The sequence below is a fragment of the Hypanus sabinus genome, chromosome 13 (assembly GCF_030144855.1).
Source record: "Hypanus sabinus isolate sHypSab1 chromosome 13, sHypSab1.hap1, whole genome shotgun sequence".
NCBI classification, from domain to species: Eukaryota; Metazoa; Chordata; class Chondrichthyes; order Myliobatiformes; family Dasyatidae; genus Hypanus; species Hypanus sabinus.
In genome coordinates, this window is record NC_082718.1 from 19,201,179 (window position 1) to 19,218,151 (window position 16,973).

Consider the following 16,973-nt stretch of genomic DNA (forward strand, 5'->3'; position numbering starts at 1 on the left):
AGGATTGCTCGGATTATTTTAAATACAACAGGTACTGACTAGATGTGCCAAAGAGCCTGCTTCTGTGAAGTTACCATTCTATTTCTAGACAACTATCATAGCTTGCCGTGAGGTTGAAATGGGGAGGGAAAACGTGAGGTTAGGGGCCATTATATAGGGATGGTTCTCTTCCTTTTAGAACTTTTCTGGTTACTTGTGTGAGTATTTTGTTGCACTTGAAGCCAGTGTTTGAGTGCTGGGGGTGGAAGTATCAAAGTTTTACATTTGCTAATTGGGTGACCAGAATCTTTTTGGACAAGATTTTGCCTTTCTTTGTTTCTATTCAGATTAATCATTATCATGTTCATAAATCAGATAAAGAAGAATCTCCCCATGTTAGTAAATTGCTTCACAATTTACTCCATCTTCCATTATAGAATGATGGAACAGACTTGATGGGCCGAATGGCTCAATTCTGCTTCTATGTCTTATTTCTTCTAAGAAAATGCTAATTTAGCAGAAGTGTCACTTTGGAACTCAGTACTACAGCTAATGACCTTTCTTAGTCTTGTGTCGTAGAGGGAGAAAAACATCTCACTATTGAGAAGTACACCTCCTGCCACTTCAAAGGACTCCAATCTATCCCCTTCTTCTCATGTTCATGCTAGTTGCATGTTGATTTATTTTTCTGGCTGTTGTTATGAGTCTACATGTGTTTATTACTTTTGTAATAATTTATGTGGCAAAGTCTACAGGGAGTGGTTCACTAGGAGCTCTAGGGCTTTCTGCTGACTTCGAGCAATTGGACAAACCAGCTGCTGGCAGACACACTTGGGTATTGCCCTCGAGGAACAACATTCATGCAATGGAGGACAAGTTACTGGAAAGGGTTTGGGCTCTCATTTGGAGGTCAATGGAGGAATTCTCCTACAATAATCTTCGTGAGGAACGATGTGTGTGATTCTTGCAGCATCTCACAGTCACTTTCTGTAGCCTCTGATTTCATTGTCAGTAACTGACATAGGGACTGTAGGAAATAATATTTATATATCTGTATTTCCTTCAACAATGGGCCTTTTGATAGCCTCAGCATTTCAAAGTCTCAAAGATTTCCAGTTGCTGTTGAATAAGGGAAATTACTGAAGCTCTGTATTGAAAGGCAGTTAACAAAAGTCAATTTTTAAAATTCCCAGCATTATTGGTGGGGCAGCTGGTAAAACTTAAAGAGTTCACCATTCGTTAAGTAGAACCAAAAGACTATTCTGACACCACACCTGAGTGCAGTACCTGGGTAATGCTGTACTGTTGAAGATATCAACCTTTGAAAGAGACTTTGAACTGGTACCATACTACCAGTTTGGAAAGAAAACTGGACATTTTTCTTATACCTTATTCAATATAACTCCAAATTAGTAGACCTGAGGCTCAACATCTAGCTTTGCAATAGGTTTCTTGACTTCCTGACCAACAGACCCCAATCAGTAAGGAAAAGCAGAAAATTTCCACCATGATGATCTTCAACCCTGGTGCCCCACAGGGCTGCCTTCTCAGCCCCGCTCTGCTCTCTACATTCTCACAGCTGCATGGACAGATTCTGCTCTCCCTGGACTTGTAAATTTGTGGATGATACGACTATAGTGGCCAAATCTCAAATAACAATAAGTCAGAGGACAGGAAGGAAATGGAGAGCCTAGAGCAATGGTGTCATGGCAACATCTTTTCCCTTAATATCAGCAAAACAAAAGAGCAGATCATTAAGGGGACGACGCAGGTACAGATGACATTTAAATCAATGGTGCTGAGGTTGAGAGGTTTGCCAGCTTCAAGTTCCTAGGGGTGAACATCACCAATAGTCTGTCCTTGATCCTAATGGTGTGTACTATCGGACTTTTGTATCTTTTGCCATTTGGGGGTTGGGGAGAGAAATGTCTAGGGTGGGGAGGGTTTTTGATTTTGTTGGCTGCTTGTTGAGCAGTAAGACGTGCAGACAGAGTCCATGGAGGGGAGACTGGTTTCCATGCTGAGCTGAACTGTGTCCGCAACTCTCTGCAATCCCTTGAGGTCTCAGCCAGAGCAGTTACCATACCAAGCACTGATGCACCCAGCTAGAATGCTTTCTGATTAAAATTGCTGAGGGTCAAATCATGTAGGCACATTGGCCGAGTAAGCACACTAATGCCTCTCCTTCCTCAGGAAGCTAAAGACATTTGGCATGTTGTCTTTGATCCTATTTTAAGACTCCAAAAGTCATATCAAAATATCATAAAAGGCTAACTTTTTTTTCCTTTTCCCTTTCTCCTCTAAAGAAGTTCTTGTACATAAATTTGTATTTGATGAACAAGTGAATGGAGAACTGTAAACACAATATAGATTATATGTCCTGAAGCCACTAAATGCTAAAATATATTTTATCTCTACCTTTTACAGGGTGCCCCATCCCTTGTTCCCCCATTCTGGCACGGAATCATCAATAGTGTCTTGAGAAAAGCAAATGCCTCCCTGTTTCAGAACAGAACAGTGGAGGAGTTACTTTGGGGATATGAAGATCCTATATTGAAACAGATGAATGTACGAGACTCAATTACTGGTGTATTTTATCCGGTAAGTATTTTGCACTACTTGTGACAATGCTGCTTGAAGAATTTCCATTGCAGTTTATAGAATGATTGGCTCACTGTGTCCACGCCTGCTTCCAGTACCTGTCTATTCTAATCCCGCTTGTGGACCTTTACTTATTTACTGCTCATTATGCTGCTGGTGTTTATGGCAGCAGTGAAGGTCCTCCATCTCTGGTGGTGCTCAGGGAGCCTTTGTCATGTCAGTAGCTTCCTCTCGGTTTTCACTACTGTCTGTCAGGTGGAGACTCAGGAATACCGTCGCACTCAGATGTAGAACGATTCTTCATTGCTGTTTCTGTAACAGTTTTGTTTTACCAGGCAGGGTTGTTAGTCTTGAGCTGAACCCCTGGACCTGGAGGTCTGATGGACCGGTAGACCACTCTTAGTCTGGCCTCCACCCTTTGACCTGTTTGACATGGGTGACCCTACCAAGAGCCAAAGCGTAAAGCCCTGAGTCCAGCCACCATAGCTCTCCAGGTCCTTGAGACATGCAAACCTCCTAACCATGACAAGGTTGTGGTCCTCTTGGAGGGGACCTTTACTCTTAAATCTTTAAATATCAGGTACACAACACTTTTCTGTCGATTGGAATTGTTAAGACTGATAACTCAGATGACCTGCTTCGCTTTATACAGCTGGCCAAGTGCAGGCCATCGCTTCCTGCAGAAACTTCTGGAAAATGATCAACCAGCGAGAGCAATTTTCACAACCAGTTTGATTTAGAACTGCTTTGGTTGGACAATTGTTTCAATCTCTTGTGCCATTGCTGCAACTTATTGTGATTCAGTTGGGACAGTTTAATTATTTAACTTGTCTGTATTTGCAGTACAATGGAACAGCAGATGGATACTATAATGTGTTCACTGGTAAAGATCACATTCACAAAGTTGGCGTCATTGACCGCTGGAGAAATGAGAAGTGAGTACGAATTTTGAATTCATTTCACCTTTTTATATAACGTATGCACCTTTCCTTCAGAATAAAAGAAGATGCAAACTAATACCATCGGGTACCCGTGCCAAAATGTAGCACTTCTAAAGTGTTTCTAATCACAAGACAGAAGTGAACCAAGGGTTTTCTGCTGTATCTATTATTTCTTCCCTGAGATTAAATATTTTAAACCATTTTTTGCCAATAATCAATCATTATTTTAGTTACAGAATTGTTTAAAGAATAAATTCATTTTTTATTGTTTTACAATGTACTAAATTACACTTTGCATTTTGCTGAACTAATTAAGGGTCACAGTATACAGTACAAGCTAACATTTTTTAATTCTTAGATTGGGAAGAATAATTGCTTTTGATACTCTCTCCAGCCTGATTCAGTTTATTTGCTGAGTACCTTAACCAGAAGTTTCTCTGGTGAACGTTTTGGGCTGAAGCATCTACAGATGTTTTGTCAGTCACTGCTGTTTCATCGGGAGGTCAGAGGCGGGAAGACTTGGAGATGGTTGCACAATGTTAAATTGCATCCACAGCTTATTTGCAAATGAAGGGGCCCATACCTGTATGAGGCAAAACCTAGACAATAGGCTGTAAAATGGCTATTACAAAGGGGGCATAATTTTAAGGTGATTGAAGGAAATATAGAGGGGACTGTAAGAGATAAATCCTTTACACAGAGAGCTGTGGGTGCGTGGAACATCTTGCTGGGGCAGATACATCAGGGGCATTTAAGAGACTCTTAGGTAGGTACACAGAAGATAGAAAATGTAGGAGGGAAGGGTTAGATTCTAAGGGTTAGAAACCTTAGAGTAGGTTAAAAGGTTGGCACAACATTGTGGGTTTAGGGCCTGTCCTGTGCTGTAATGTTCTATGTGTAACATTCAAGCATGGAGTGCAGAATCTACTAGCACTATTTGGCCCAGAAATCTTCTACAATATCTCTGAAAGACCTATCATTTATTCTTATTGGCATTAATTACACAGTGTCTTCCTGTATTATCTTTCTGGTGGTGTCCATTGATCAAATGCTTAATTACTTTTATCACATCCATGCTGGGGCTATAAACGACTGGTTACTATGGCAACCCCTAACCACCTTCTGACATCCCAGAGGCTTTTCCTTATCAACAAGACACAGATACAGAGGAAGATGGAACACGTTCCATGTGACTGCATGAGAGTAATGCTTAACAATACTTAGGGTGTTCAGTGCTATCCAGGACAAGGCATTCCATTTGCCACCAACAGCCACCATTCATTTGCTCCATCACAGGTGACCCGTGACTGCAGTGCAAGGCATTGATAAAATGTACTGCAGCTGCATATCTGGACTGCTCTCACAGCATCTGCCCAAAACCTACAACTATTACCGCCAAGAAGGATCAGGCTGCAAGAATGAGAATATCACCAACTGCAGAAAACCCCCTCCAAGCCCCATGTCATCCTGGCCCTGGTCTGGAAATTTAACACCATTCCTTCAGCACCTCCCCGAATTCCTAAAGACTGGAGCGGTTCAAGTACTGCCTTCTCAAGGGTAATTAAGGCCGGGCAATAACTCTGGTCTTGCTAGTGATAGTCAGACTGAAAAATATTAATAAAAATATCCACCATTAAATACTGATAGGGTATAGCTTTAATCAGAGTTGCTAAAACCTCCCATCTCTAAATGGTAGTTTTGTCACCTACAGCTGCAGTTAAAGATACGCCACTAACTTTAACTCAATGAATGTATCTTCTAAGATGTAATAAAATTTGAATTATAGTTATTCTATTTTCAGGAAACTTCCTTTCTGGAATGACCGTTACTGTGATATGATCAATGGCACAGGTAAGGTTGGCGCCTAATCCAACTAACCTTGATATCAATACCAAACAGTCACAAAACATGCAGAAACACTGAACAGTAACAGCAGCAAGAACTAGGTTCCCTTATGTGGAGAGTCTGACCAAATCTGAGATGATCAGCAACTTTTCATAGAAAAAAAAGCACTTGAAACTGAACAAGTGTTAACCCAACAGTGTAGTTTGCTGATGATCTTCTGCATCTAAAAAATACATTCAGCAAACGATCACTTCGTCATTTGGACTACACCCCCTTGCCCATAGTTATTTCTGGCTATTTAAAAGGGTAATTTAGCTGTTCTATCCAAAGGTTTGCTTTTCTCTTAAAGTAACCTAACAGTACAGTATGTTAAATAGAGGAGTGAAGATGAACCACCTGGAATAATTTAAGAAGCAGATGAACACTGCACAAGATGAGTTTTAAGCGTCTTCTGTTATGGTTTGCTGAGTCGTTCTGCTTGGGCTTCCAGTTCGAGGTTTGCTGATGAGAAAGAGGGAAAAGAGAGAGGGAGGGAGGGAGGGAGAGAGAGAGAGAGAGAGAGAGAGAGAGAGCGAGAGAGAGAGAGAGAGAGAGAGAGAGAGAGAGAGAGAGAGAGAGAGAGAGAAAGTGGGAGAGGAGAGAATGACAAAGAGGGAAAAAGCAAGAGACAGAGAGAGAAAGAAAGAGGGGTAGAAAAAGAAAGAGAGAGAAAAAGGGAGAAAGAGAGAGAGAGAGAGAGAATAAATGAAAAGCGAGTTTGAATTGTAAAAGAAGAAGTGCCAGCAGATAAAGGTGTATCAGCTTTAAAGAGAAAATTGAAGGTAATATTGCAAATGAATAACCTACAGCAGAACTGGCCACTGTTGATATAAACAGTGAAAGTAAATCATTTGAAATTGCTGAAAGCTTTTCACATGTCTGGCCAGAAGATGGTGCTGTTCCTCAAACCTACACTCTGCTTCTTCAGATCAGCTGCAGGTGGCCATAGATAAAGTGGTCAGAAAAAAATGTCAAGTAGCTGGAATGAAGGTGCTTTGCAAAGCGGACACTGAATATGTGTTTAGTTTCTCTTTTATAGAGGAGGCCACATCACATGCATCAAATGCACTAGATGGGAAGAATTTCAAATGAATCCCTGTCTTATTGTTACTACTTTTACAGAATCTTTGGATAATATCTAGTATGTTTAAATTTGGTTAGATGGATGGATATAAAGCAGAGATGTGTAGAGAAAAAGGTCAGTTAATGAGTGACTTAACATATAAATCACAGATAATTAACTAGTTAAGTTGAAGTTAAAGTTCCTCACCGCACCTTCTGGCGCGTCAGGTGGCAACTAGCCATTTCTTTAGTGTTTCTCTGTTTTACAAGGCTCAACACAGCACAATTGGAAAGCGCGCAAGGAGCCGGCCGTATTTGAACCTGGGACCTCTGCCCTGAATTCCAGTGTAGATATAACCATATAACAATTACAGCACGGAAACAGGCCAGCTCGGCCCTTCTAGTCCGTGCCGAATGCTTACTCTTATCTAGTCCCACCGACCTGCACTCAGCCCATAAACCTCCATTCCTTTCCTGTCCATATACCTATGCAATTTAAAAAAAAATGACAATATTCAGCCAGCCTCTACCACTTCTACTGGAAGCTCGTTCCACACAGCTACCACTCTCTGAGTAAAGAAGTTCCCCCTCATGTTATCCCTAAACTTTTGCCCCCTAACTCTCAACTCATGTCCTCTTGTTCCAATCTCCCCTACTCTCAATGGAAAAAGCCTATCCACGTCAACTCTATCTATCCCCCTCATAATTTTAAATACCTCTGTCAAGTCCCCCCTCAACCTTCTATGCTCCAAAGAATAAAGACCTAACTTGTTCAACCTTTCTCTGTAACTTAGGTGCTGAAACCCATGTAACATTCTAGTAAATCTCCTCTGTACTCTCTCTATTTTGTTGACATCTTTCCTACAATTTGGTGACCAGAACTGTACATAATATCACTACATCAGCAGCCGACAGACAGTTAACTAGTACTAACTTGAAATTACTGGGTGTTGACGGACTGGCATTATGGCCTGTAATTTTGTTCTGTATCTTTCATCAGATGGAAGCTCGTTTCCACCATTTCTTCATAACGAAAAGAAAATATATTTTTTCTCTTCTGACATTTGCAGGTAATATACAACTGAAATTGTGTGCAATTCATCTACACTGGAAGTTCTCTGGAAGTCTAATGGTATCAACAATGCAAATGCAAATTTAACTGTTTTAAACACCAGCCAAGCCACACTGAAAAAAAGTAGCTGAACTATTTGTTATAAAGTTATTCAAAAAGACTTAAAAATATCCCCAAGTAAATTTGTGTTTCTTACCAGGAAACAGAATATGATTGAATGATTATGTAACAAAAGTAATGTTTTGGGGGATTTGCAAAAAAAAATTCAATGCAAATATTAGGAATAGATTTAGTTATGTTTACATGGAATTGAACTATAACACTGTCTTTTTAAATGCTTCATAATTCAAAATCTATTTATGTCCAGAGGTAAGCACTGTAATGACCATTTCTAAGTTATTTAATATCATTTAGAAGATCAATCTTGGCTTTTCCTGTAATCAGTTACCCTCAAAACCCTCAGGTAATGACTGTGTTAGGGTGACATTGGAGCATTGCGTGGGAGTAGACCAACTTCTCCTGGGGGGGTATTTCCACCTGGCACTTCCAGGCTACTAGAACTTAACCGTGCTTTGCCAAACGGAGATATTCCCATCTTCAGCCATGGACTTCAAAACAAGCTCACGTTACCTTGTGAGCATGCCTTGTTGTGGGTGCTGGGAGGCCGGGAGAAGCTGGAGAGACGTGCCATGATTTGGAATTCATTGTCTGACAGTGGGATGGAGGCAGACCCTACTAAGGTGTTAAAAGGGGAATTGGTTAGACATATGGAGCAGTAAATGTGACTGGGTCACCCAGTAAACAGATTGTCTGGTTTGCTTTTACAGAGAACTGATGTCGGCTCATTGGCCCAAATGGCCTCTGCTGTAATGATTCCATGTTTCTATACTGCTGGTTGGTTGCAGGGTAACCATCTGTGGGTTAAGATGGCACTGAGTACAATGGTCTTACATGCAGTGGTTACTTTGGTGGGCTGGAGCCAGTTTCTCGGTCCACTCACATTTCTGCTAATCTTATCCTCCTTATCTTATGCCCAAACCATAAGACTGTAAGACTTGGGCTATTTGGCCCATCGAGTCTGTTTCATTCCATCATGGCTGAATTTTTATGCCTCAACCCCATTCTCCTGCCTTCGACACTCTTACTAATTAAGAACCTATTAACCCCTGCTTTAAGTATACCCAAAAGACTTGGCCTCCACAGCCATCAATGGCAAAATATTCCACAGATTCATCATGCTCTGGCTAAAGAAATAATTCCTCTTCTCTGTTCTAAAGGGACATCCCTCTCTTCTGAGGCCGTGCCATAATAGCCTTCCTAGACTCCCCTACTATAGGAAACATTCTCTCCACATATTTGACAGGTTTGAATAAGAACCATCCCCCCTGCCACCTCATTCTTCTAAACTCCAGTGATTACATGCTCAGTAACATCAAACGCTTCATTTTCTGGGGTCATTCTCGCGACCCTCCTCTGAATCCTCTTTAATGTCGGCACACCCTTTCTTAGGTAAAGGGTCCAAAACTGCTCAAGTGTGATCTGATCAAAGCCTTATAACGCTTCAGCATCACGTCCTTACATTTATATTCATAAAAACCTGCCCCAGATTAGAAATCCGCTTCACAGGCGCAAACTACTTTTAAAGGTTTTAAAGTTGCTGTACAGTGCCGCTTCCTCAGGTCAGACTGTCTGGAAGAGCGGAGGTGCTTGGCGAATGATCGGAAGTGTGCTGCACAGGCGTTGAATTGCTTCATCATCAGAAAGGAAGGGATGAATTTACAATGGCCTAGAGTAAGCTTTAGCTGCTGTTTATGATGGACAAAATAAACCTAATTCATGTCTACTGATTCCTTAGATCCATCTATGCCGAGTATGAACAAAAGGTATCACTGAAGGGAATTCCTGTCCATCGTTTTGTTATCCCTCCGAAGGCTCTTGCATCCTTTGTTGGGAATCCTGACAACCACTGCTATTGCAAAGACATGACGATATCAAAAAACTGTACTTTTTCAGGAATCTTGGGAATTAGCTCCTGCAAAGAGGGTAAGTAATGGCCATATGGATTTATGGATGTATGAATTTGCAGCGCGGGTAGTTCACTGGACACCCCAAGTCTGCTCTGAACATTAATCAGATCTGATTGCAACCTCAGCTATATCTTCCTGTCTACTCACAGTAACCTCTCAGCCCCTTGCTGATCAGGTGTCTCTCTAAAACCTTCTTGTATTCTGCTTCCACTGCCCTTTGAAGACTGTCATCTCCCCTTTGTCTTGAAGGGATGACCTCATATTTTCATCAGTGACTTAGCTCTAGACTCTCTATAGACAAAGAATCATGTCAGCACGACCTTTCAGAATCTTAGATTTTTCAGTCGCCCCTGTCATTCTTCTAAACCCAAGTCAAAACAAGGCAAGCTTGTCCAATTTTTTTTTCTTAAAGGGCAACCCACCCACTTAAGGATCAGCCTTATGAAGCTTCCAATGCACTGACATCCTTCCTTAAGTAAAGACCCAGTACCACTGTATATTGGCTCTTCTGCTGCCGTCTCTTCAATGGAGAGGCTACTAAATGGAAGAAAGCATCACTTGGGATTTTGTCAATATCCTATATAAAACTTGGGGAGTATGATCACTTAATCAAGTATTATGGAAGATCTTAAATTCTTTATTTCCCTGACGCTTTGCAATTCAAAGGGCTTTTGTCATTGATGGGCAATTTCCATATCAAAGGTACATTTAATGTCAGAGAAAAGTATACAATATACATCATGAAATTCTTTTTCTTTGTAACCATCCATGAAAAACAGAGGAGTGACCCCAAAGAATGAATGACAGTTAAATGTTGGAACCCCAAACCCCCCCCCCCCCCCAGCTCCCCATCTCACGCGTAAGCAGCAGCAAAGTAATGATGCCCGCTCCCCCAGCAGCGAGAAAAGAAGCAAGCATCGGCACCCACCACCGAGTACTCAAGTGTGCAGCAAAGCATCAGCAGAGACACGGACTTGCAGTACCACAGAGACTACTCATTCACCTGGTATTCGACATACCACAGGCTCTCTCTCCCTAATAAGGGAAAAAAGAGGTGTCTCCATTTCATTCAATAACAGAGAAAGAAACTCAGCTCACTGAACAGATGCTGCTGAATGGTGGTCCTTGGTAGCACAGTTGAAACCTTGGCACACGCAGTGCTGAGAAAGGCCAGGATTAAACGTTGTACTCAGTCCTGAGCTCAAGCATCTGAGGTTCAGGAATGGCTGTTGCACATTTTCTTCACCGAAAAGGAGCTATTCGGGATTTGTGTCGGGGTAGAGTTCAGAATGAAATGTGGCTGCAGACCTGACCAACCTGGGAAGAGAGGAAGAAGGAAGATAGATCAGAGTAGATGTGGAAGTAGTGGAGTAATTAGGAGAGTGGAGGATACCCCCAGATGGGAGAAAAATGAAATAATTTGTTCTGACAATTACTGGACTCATAATAGACAAAAAGTGTGCCCAGTGATGAAGATAGAGGATGAAGGGATAGGAAGATTCAGCTGAACTCGATGAAGGCAGTAAAGTCATGACTTTTTTGGTGTTGGAATGGAAAACAGCAGCTGTAGTCAGAAGCATGCCAGAGGAGGAGGAAAGATATTAAGTAAGAGGTTCCAAAGAATGAATATTATTTGATCTGGAGAAGAAATAGTTTGCATGGGATAAATGAGCTTTCTCATTTTTGTTTTTTTTTCCTGGTGTTTTGTTATAATTTTTCATTATTGAATTTATTATTTATTCAAGTTTTGTTGTGTTTTCTGCCTCAATATTAGTTGATGATTAAGATATTTTATATTGTGCCTTAGATTCTAACCCGTGAGATATTCCTAAGACTCCTAGATGTGGTGTCGCTCACAACTCCAGTGTAATGGTGTGATTAACTTTCAGGAAAACCAATTTATATTTCACTCCCTCACTTCCTGTATGCTAGCGATGAACTTGTTAACTCAATTGATGGAATGAGACCCAACAAGGAGGAACATGAAACCTTGCTCGATGTGGAACCTGTAAGTGAAAACAATTTTTCTTAAAAAATATTGAATTAATTTCAGCATATTTCTAAGAGGAAGGAGTAGATTTCAAATTTGAAGGAATACATAGTTTAAAAAAACCAGCTATGGCAGTGACAACTCAGAACATAAGAACATTGAAATAGGAGCAGGAGTAGGTCATCTGGCCCACTGAGCCGGCTCCACCGTTCAGTAAGATCATGGCTGATCTGGCTGTGGACTCATCATCTCCACCTATCTGCCTTTTCCCCATGACCCTTAATTCCCCTACTATGCAAAAATCTACCAACCTTGTCTTAAATATATTTACTGAGGCAGCCTCCACTGCTTCATTGGGCAGAGAATTCCACAGATTCACCACTCTGGGAAAAGCAGTTTCTCCTCATCTCCATCCTAAATCTACTTCCCCGAATCTTGAGGATATGTCCCCTAGTTATAGTCTCACCTACCAGTGGAAACTTAACTTTCCTGCGTCTATCTTATCTATCCCTTTCATAATTTTATATGTTTCTATAAGATCTTCTATCATCCTTCTGAATTCCTGTGAGTACAGTCCCAGGTGACTCAATCTCTCCCCATTGTCTAGCTCCCTCATTTGTGGAATCAACCTGGTGAACCTCCTCTGCATCCCCTCCAAAATCAGTATATCCTTCCTCAAGTAAGGAGACCAGAACTGCACGCAATACTCCAGGTGTGGCCTCACCAGTACCCTGTACAGTTGCAGTATAACCTCCCTGCTCCTAAATTCAATCCCTCTAGCAATGAAGGCCAACATCCCATTTGCTTTCTTGATAGCCTGCTGCACCTGCAAACCAACCCTTTGTGATTCATGCACAAACATTCCCAAGTCCATCTGCATAGCAGCATTCTGCAATTTTTTTTTACCATTTAAGTAATAATCTGATCTTCCATTTTACCTTCCAAAGTGGATGACCTCGCATTTACCAAAATTATACTCCATCTGCCAGACCCTTGCCCACTCACTTAACCTATCTATATCTCTCTGCAGACTCTCCACATCCTCTGTACAATTTGCTTTTCCACTCAGTTTAGTGTCATCAGCAAACTTACACTACACTTGGTCTCTTCTTCCAGATTGTTAATGTATATATCATGAACAGTTGTGGGCCCAGCACCAATCCCTGTGGCACACCATTCATCACTGATTGCCAGCCAGAGTAACGCCCATGTATCCCAACTCTATACTTTCTATTAGTTAACCAATCATCTATCCATGTTAATACATTACCCCAACTCTAAGCATCCTTATCTTATGGATAATTCTTTTTATACAGCAGCTTATCGAATGCCCTCTGGAAATCCAAGTAAATAATGTCCACCTGTTCCCCTTTATCCATTGCACTCATTATATCCTCAAAGAACAGTAAGTTTGTCAAACAGGACCTGCCTTTGCTCAATCCATGCTGCATCTGCCTGATGGATCCATTTCTTTCCAGATGCCTCGCTATTTCTTTTTTAATGATAGCTTCAAGCATTTTCTCAACTACTGATGTTAAACTAATTGACCTATAGTCACCTGCCTTTTGCCTCCATCCTTTTTCGAACAGAGGCGTGACACTCGCCACCTTCCAATCCACCGTGACTGCCCAGAGTCCAGAGAACTTTGCTAAATCATCACCTAAGCCTCTGCTATCACTTCTGCCATTTCTTTCAGTACCCTGGGGTGTATCCATCGGGATCAGGGGACTTATCTATCTCAGGCGCACAAGTTTGCTCAGCAACACCTCTTTAGTGATAGCTATTGTATTGAGGTCCTCACCTCACATCGCATCCATAACTTCTCTCTTTGGCATTTTAGACGTGTCAAGCAGGAAGACTGACGCAAGATAGTCATTCAAAGCCTCTGCCATTTCCTCAAGCTAATATCAATTCCTTCTTCTCGTCCTCCAATGGACCTTTATTCACTTTAGCCACCCTTTTCCACATATGTATGATGGTAGAGTGGAAACTCGCAACTTAACCTGATGAAACTTTCTTATTCTGGGAAAGAGTGAAGTTAAATTTGAAACAATATTATGGTGAAAAAACATGTCAATTCCATAAATTCCCAATCTGGGGTGAATTACGTTTTATAGTCTGTTCAATCGGCAATATTTAATATATAATTTCTCTCTGTATGATGCTTTTATATTTTGTTTTTCTTTGCAGGTTACTGGATTTTCATTAAGAATCGCTAAGCGTATACAAATCAACTTAATGTTTAAACCTTCAAAGACAATTAAGTATGTTGGATTTATATTAAGTACTCAAACATGTGCATATTTGAAGCTGTTTAAATTCTCACATTAAAAGTATAATCTTTTGTTAGGGTCTTTACTTGCCAAAAGACTCAGGCACGTTCAATAAATGTATAAATAGCAAGTGATTGAATTGCTAGAGGTGCTACTTGGAGGCAAAGTCAAACAATTCAAAGAGCCTTAAAAGGAAATATTGGAAATGGTATGTAAAAGCTTGGTTTTATAGAGCGTTTTTGGGCAGTGGAAAGTGGAGGGAGCTGCGGTGTCTAAAGACACAACCTCCAATAGATGGGATGAAGGGACCCGTATACACAAAGATCAGAATGGGCAAAATGTAGAGTTTAGAAGAAGGCAGCTGGGGGTCATAGACAGAAAAAGAGGTCAAGACCATCGGGGGACTGCAAATATAAAGGTGAGACTTTGAGGGACTAAAAAGTAAGGCATTTAATGGAACTTGGTTCATGGTTCATACAGCCAGCAGGGTTGAATGTTTATAGAGTGTAGGGATGGAAGGGTGCAGAACAGATGATCAGAAGTAAGTCACAATTAAGAATCATTTCAAGACACAGGTAGGACAGCAGTGCAGCACCTCGCTGGCCTGCCTCACACCGCGAAGCCTTGGGTTTGATGCTGTCTGCGTGGAGTTTGCACGTTCTTCCTGTGATCACCTGGGATTCTACTGCATGCTCTTCTTTTTCAGACATTCAAAAGCATGGGGGTACATTAATTGCTGCTGTAAATGTTCCCTCCGTTTTGGTAAGCAGTAAAAATGATGAAAAGGGAAGTTGGTGGGCCTACGTTGCAGGGCTACAGGGACTAGAGAGAGGGGGAATGGGACTGATAGGATTCCTGCCCTGGGAGGCAACATGGACACAATGGGTTGAATAGTGCAGGCAGAGGCTTTGTATGTATCTTCAGTTGTGTTGAGTCCTGTCGCAAGTTCATCGTTACATACAGGATGGAATCCTCACTCAGTATTTTCTTTTATAGGATATTACAGAACATTAAGGAGCCAACATATTTTCCATTGCTCTGGCTTAATGAGGTAGGAGGTTGCTAATGCACCAAAGTTTTACAATGAAAAATATTTGATCAGAGAAATAAAAAAAAAGCATTGACACGATATTTAATAATGTATTGTTATTTATGCAGAGTTTTACCTAATTATCAAATATAAATTATCTGAAGAATCTTCAAAAGGGTAATCAAAATAATTCTGCTCTCTTGCCAATTCGCCATAGCCCAGCAACTGTTTTACTTTCAAATGCTTAACCACTTCATTCTGACACGATAATAAAATTTGCCTGCATTGCCACCCACATCAGTACATCCTAGACATAAACCAATGCTAGTGTTAGACAATATACATCAGAGAAGTGAATTATGCAGCCAAACGGAAGGAGCTTGAACTAGCAAAATGACGACCGGATTACTAAAGTTAATCAAAGTGATAAGTTTACAAAAATGTAAGGAACTCAGCAAACAATCATAATAACTGAACTGAATTTAGCTTTGATATATAGCTGGCCAGTTCTGGTTATCCTGAGAACATCAATCACATAGTTGGGTATTAATGTCAGATATGTCGTAGCTAAAGCATTTTTGGGTTCAATGCTACAATCATTGCAACTATAACAAAAAAAAATAAATTTTAAACCTTTATTTGCTCATGGGACTTCACTGACAGTGAAGCAGTTGTGTATTTATTTCATTGTTACCACTATTGGTATTGGCCTTTTATTTACAATTCCAGATCTCAAGTTCCCCAGAGGCCATCATAGGGTTTAGACTCTTGCCCCTGACAATGGTAAAACTCTCAAAACGCCAGTCCAGTAGCAAATATTATACTAATGGCAGCAGATTGTGCTTCACCACAAGGATAGTTGGTATTTTCTCACAGTTGCTCCAAGCAAATAAAATTATGCAAGTGTAGAAATGCCCAGAATTTTAAAGTTAATAATGAATCAGTCAGAATCACTTTTAATATTGTGAAATTTGTTAACTTTGTGGCAGCAGTGCAAAGCAATACATGATAATAAAGAAAAGAATGTGAATTACAGTGTATATATATGCATAGCAAATAATTAAATTAAATAAACAGTGCAAAAACAGAAATAAAAAGTAATGAGGTAGTGCTCACGGGTTCAATGTCCATTCAGAAATCAGATGACAGAGGGGAAGAAACTGTTCCTGAATCGCTGAGAATGTGCCTTCAGGTTTCTATACCTCCTTCCTGATGGAGGAGTCAGTGACAGTAAATCCATTGATGTAAAATCAAGGTTAACCATGGTAGCGTAGCGTTTAGTGCGACACTATTACAGCTTGTGGTGTTCCAGAGTTCAGAGTTCAATTCCGGCGCCATTCTGCAAAAAGTCTCTGTACGTGGGTTTCCTCCCACAGTCCAAAGAGGTACAGGGTAGGTTAACCAGTCATTGTAAATTGTCCTGTGATTAAGCCAGGGTTAATCAGTTTTGTCAGGGGTTTCTGGGGTGGAGGGGCATACTCCACTAACATAAAAATTTTTTTAAAATGTGTTGTTGGTGACTGATGACTGGAGCATTTTATCCAGTTTAAATAAACACTGAACTTGGTACTGACTAATTATTGGTTATGAACCAGAGGCTGGTGGATGGAATTAAAACATAAAATAGTCATGACATAATTGACCTAACGGAACAGGGTCTGAGTTTGCTATTTCTAGTTCATTAGCTCCAGCGGAATTGGTGAATTGTAGAATTAGTGAATTATAGAGTTATCTTGAATCTTAGCCTTTGCTGAGGCTCTGCTTATTAGAACGTGCATTACAAAAAAGGTTCTGACTCTTTTTCTCAATCTCAGACGGCCACTGTTGATGATGAAACAGCAAAGACGTTCAGGGAATCATTAATAATGCCCATGAGAGCACTTGGAATTGCTCAGATAACTCTGATATGCATTGGAAGCCTGCTTTTTGTTTCATTTGCAATTGCTCTTTGTGTGACTTCGAGGACCAAATAAGTAAGTATATAGAATAATACTCATGTAATTATTATCACTGCGATCATGTCTAATTTCAGAAGTTGTTAACTATGCTGGGAGAGAGACACATAATTTTGAGAAGTTGTAGGGATCAATATCAAGGTGTAAATACCAAATTTA

General features: G+C 40.6%; 1 protein-coding gene across 8 annotated transcripts in view; it reads left to right on the forward strand.

The window, feature by feature from the left end:
- Window positions 1–16,973, forward strand: part of cd36 (CD36 molecule (thrombospondin receptor)) — a 40,117-nt gene that overhangs the window by 14,050 nt on the left and 9,094 nt on the right. For all 8 annotated transcript variants that reach the window (XM_059987252.1, XM_059987254.1, XM_059987255.1 and 5 more), the window contains exons 4-12: window positions 2,407–2,580; window positions 3,424–3,515; window positions 5,323–5,372; window positions 7,468–7,537; window positions 9,395–9,582; window positions 11,456–11,574; window positions 13,747–13,820; window positions 14,826–14,880; window positions 16,674–16,832. In XM_059987252.1, coding sequence (XP_059843235.1) covers window positions 2,407–2,580; window positions 3,424–3,515; window positions 5,323–5,372; window positions 7,468–7,537; window positions 9,395–9,582; window positions 11,456–11,574; window positions 13,747–13,820; window positions 14,826–14,880; window positions 16,674–16,832 — 981 coding nt within the window. The remainder of the gene's footprint in view (window positions 1–2,406; window positions 2,581–3,423; window positions 3,516–5,322; window positions 5,373–7,467; window positions 7,538–9,394; window positions 9,583–11,455; window positions 11,575–13,746; window positions 13,821–14,825; window positions 14,881–16,673; window positions 16,833–16,973) is intronic.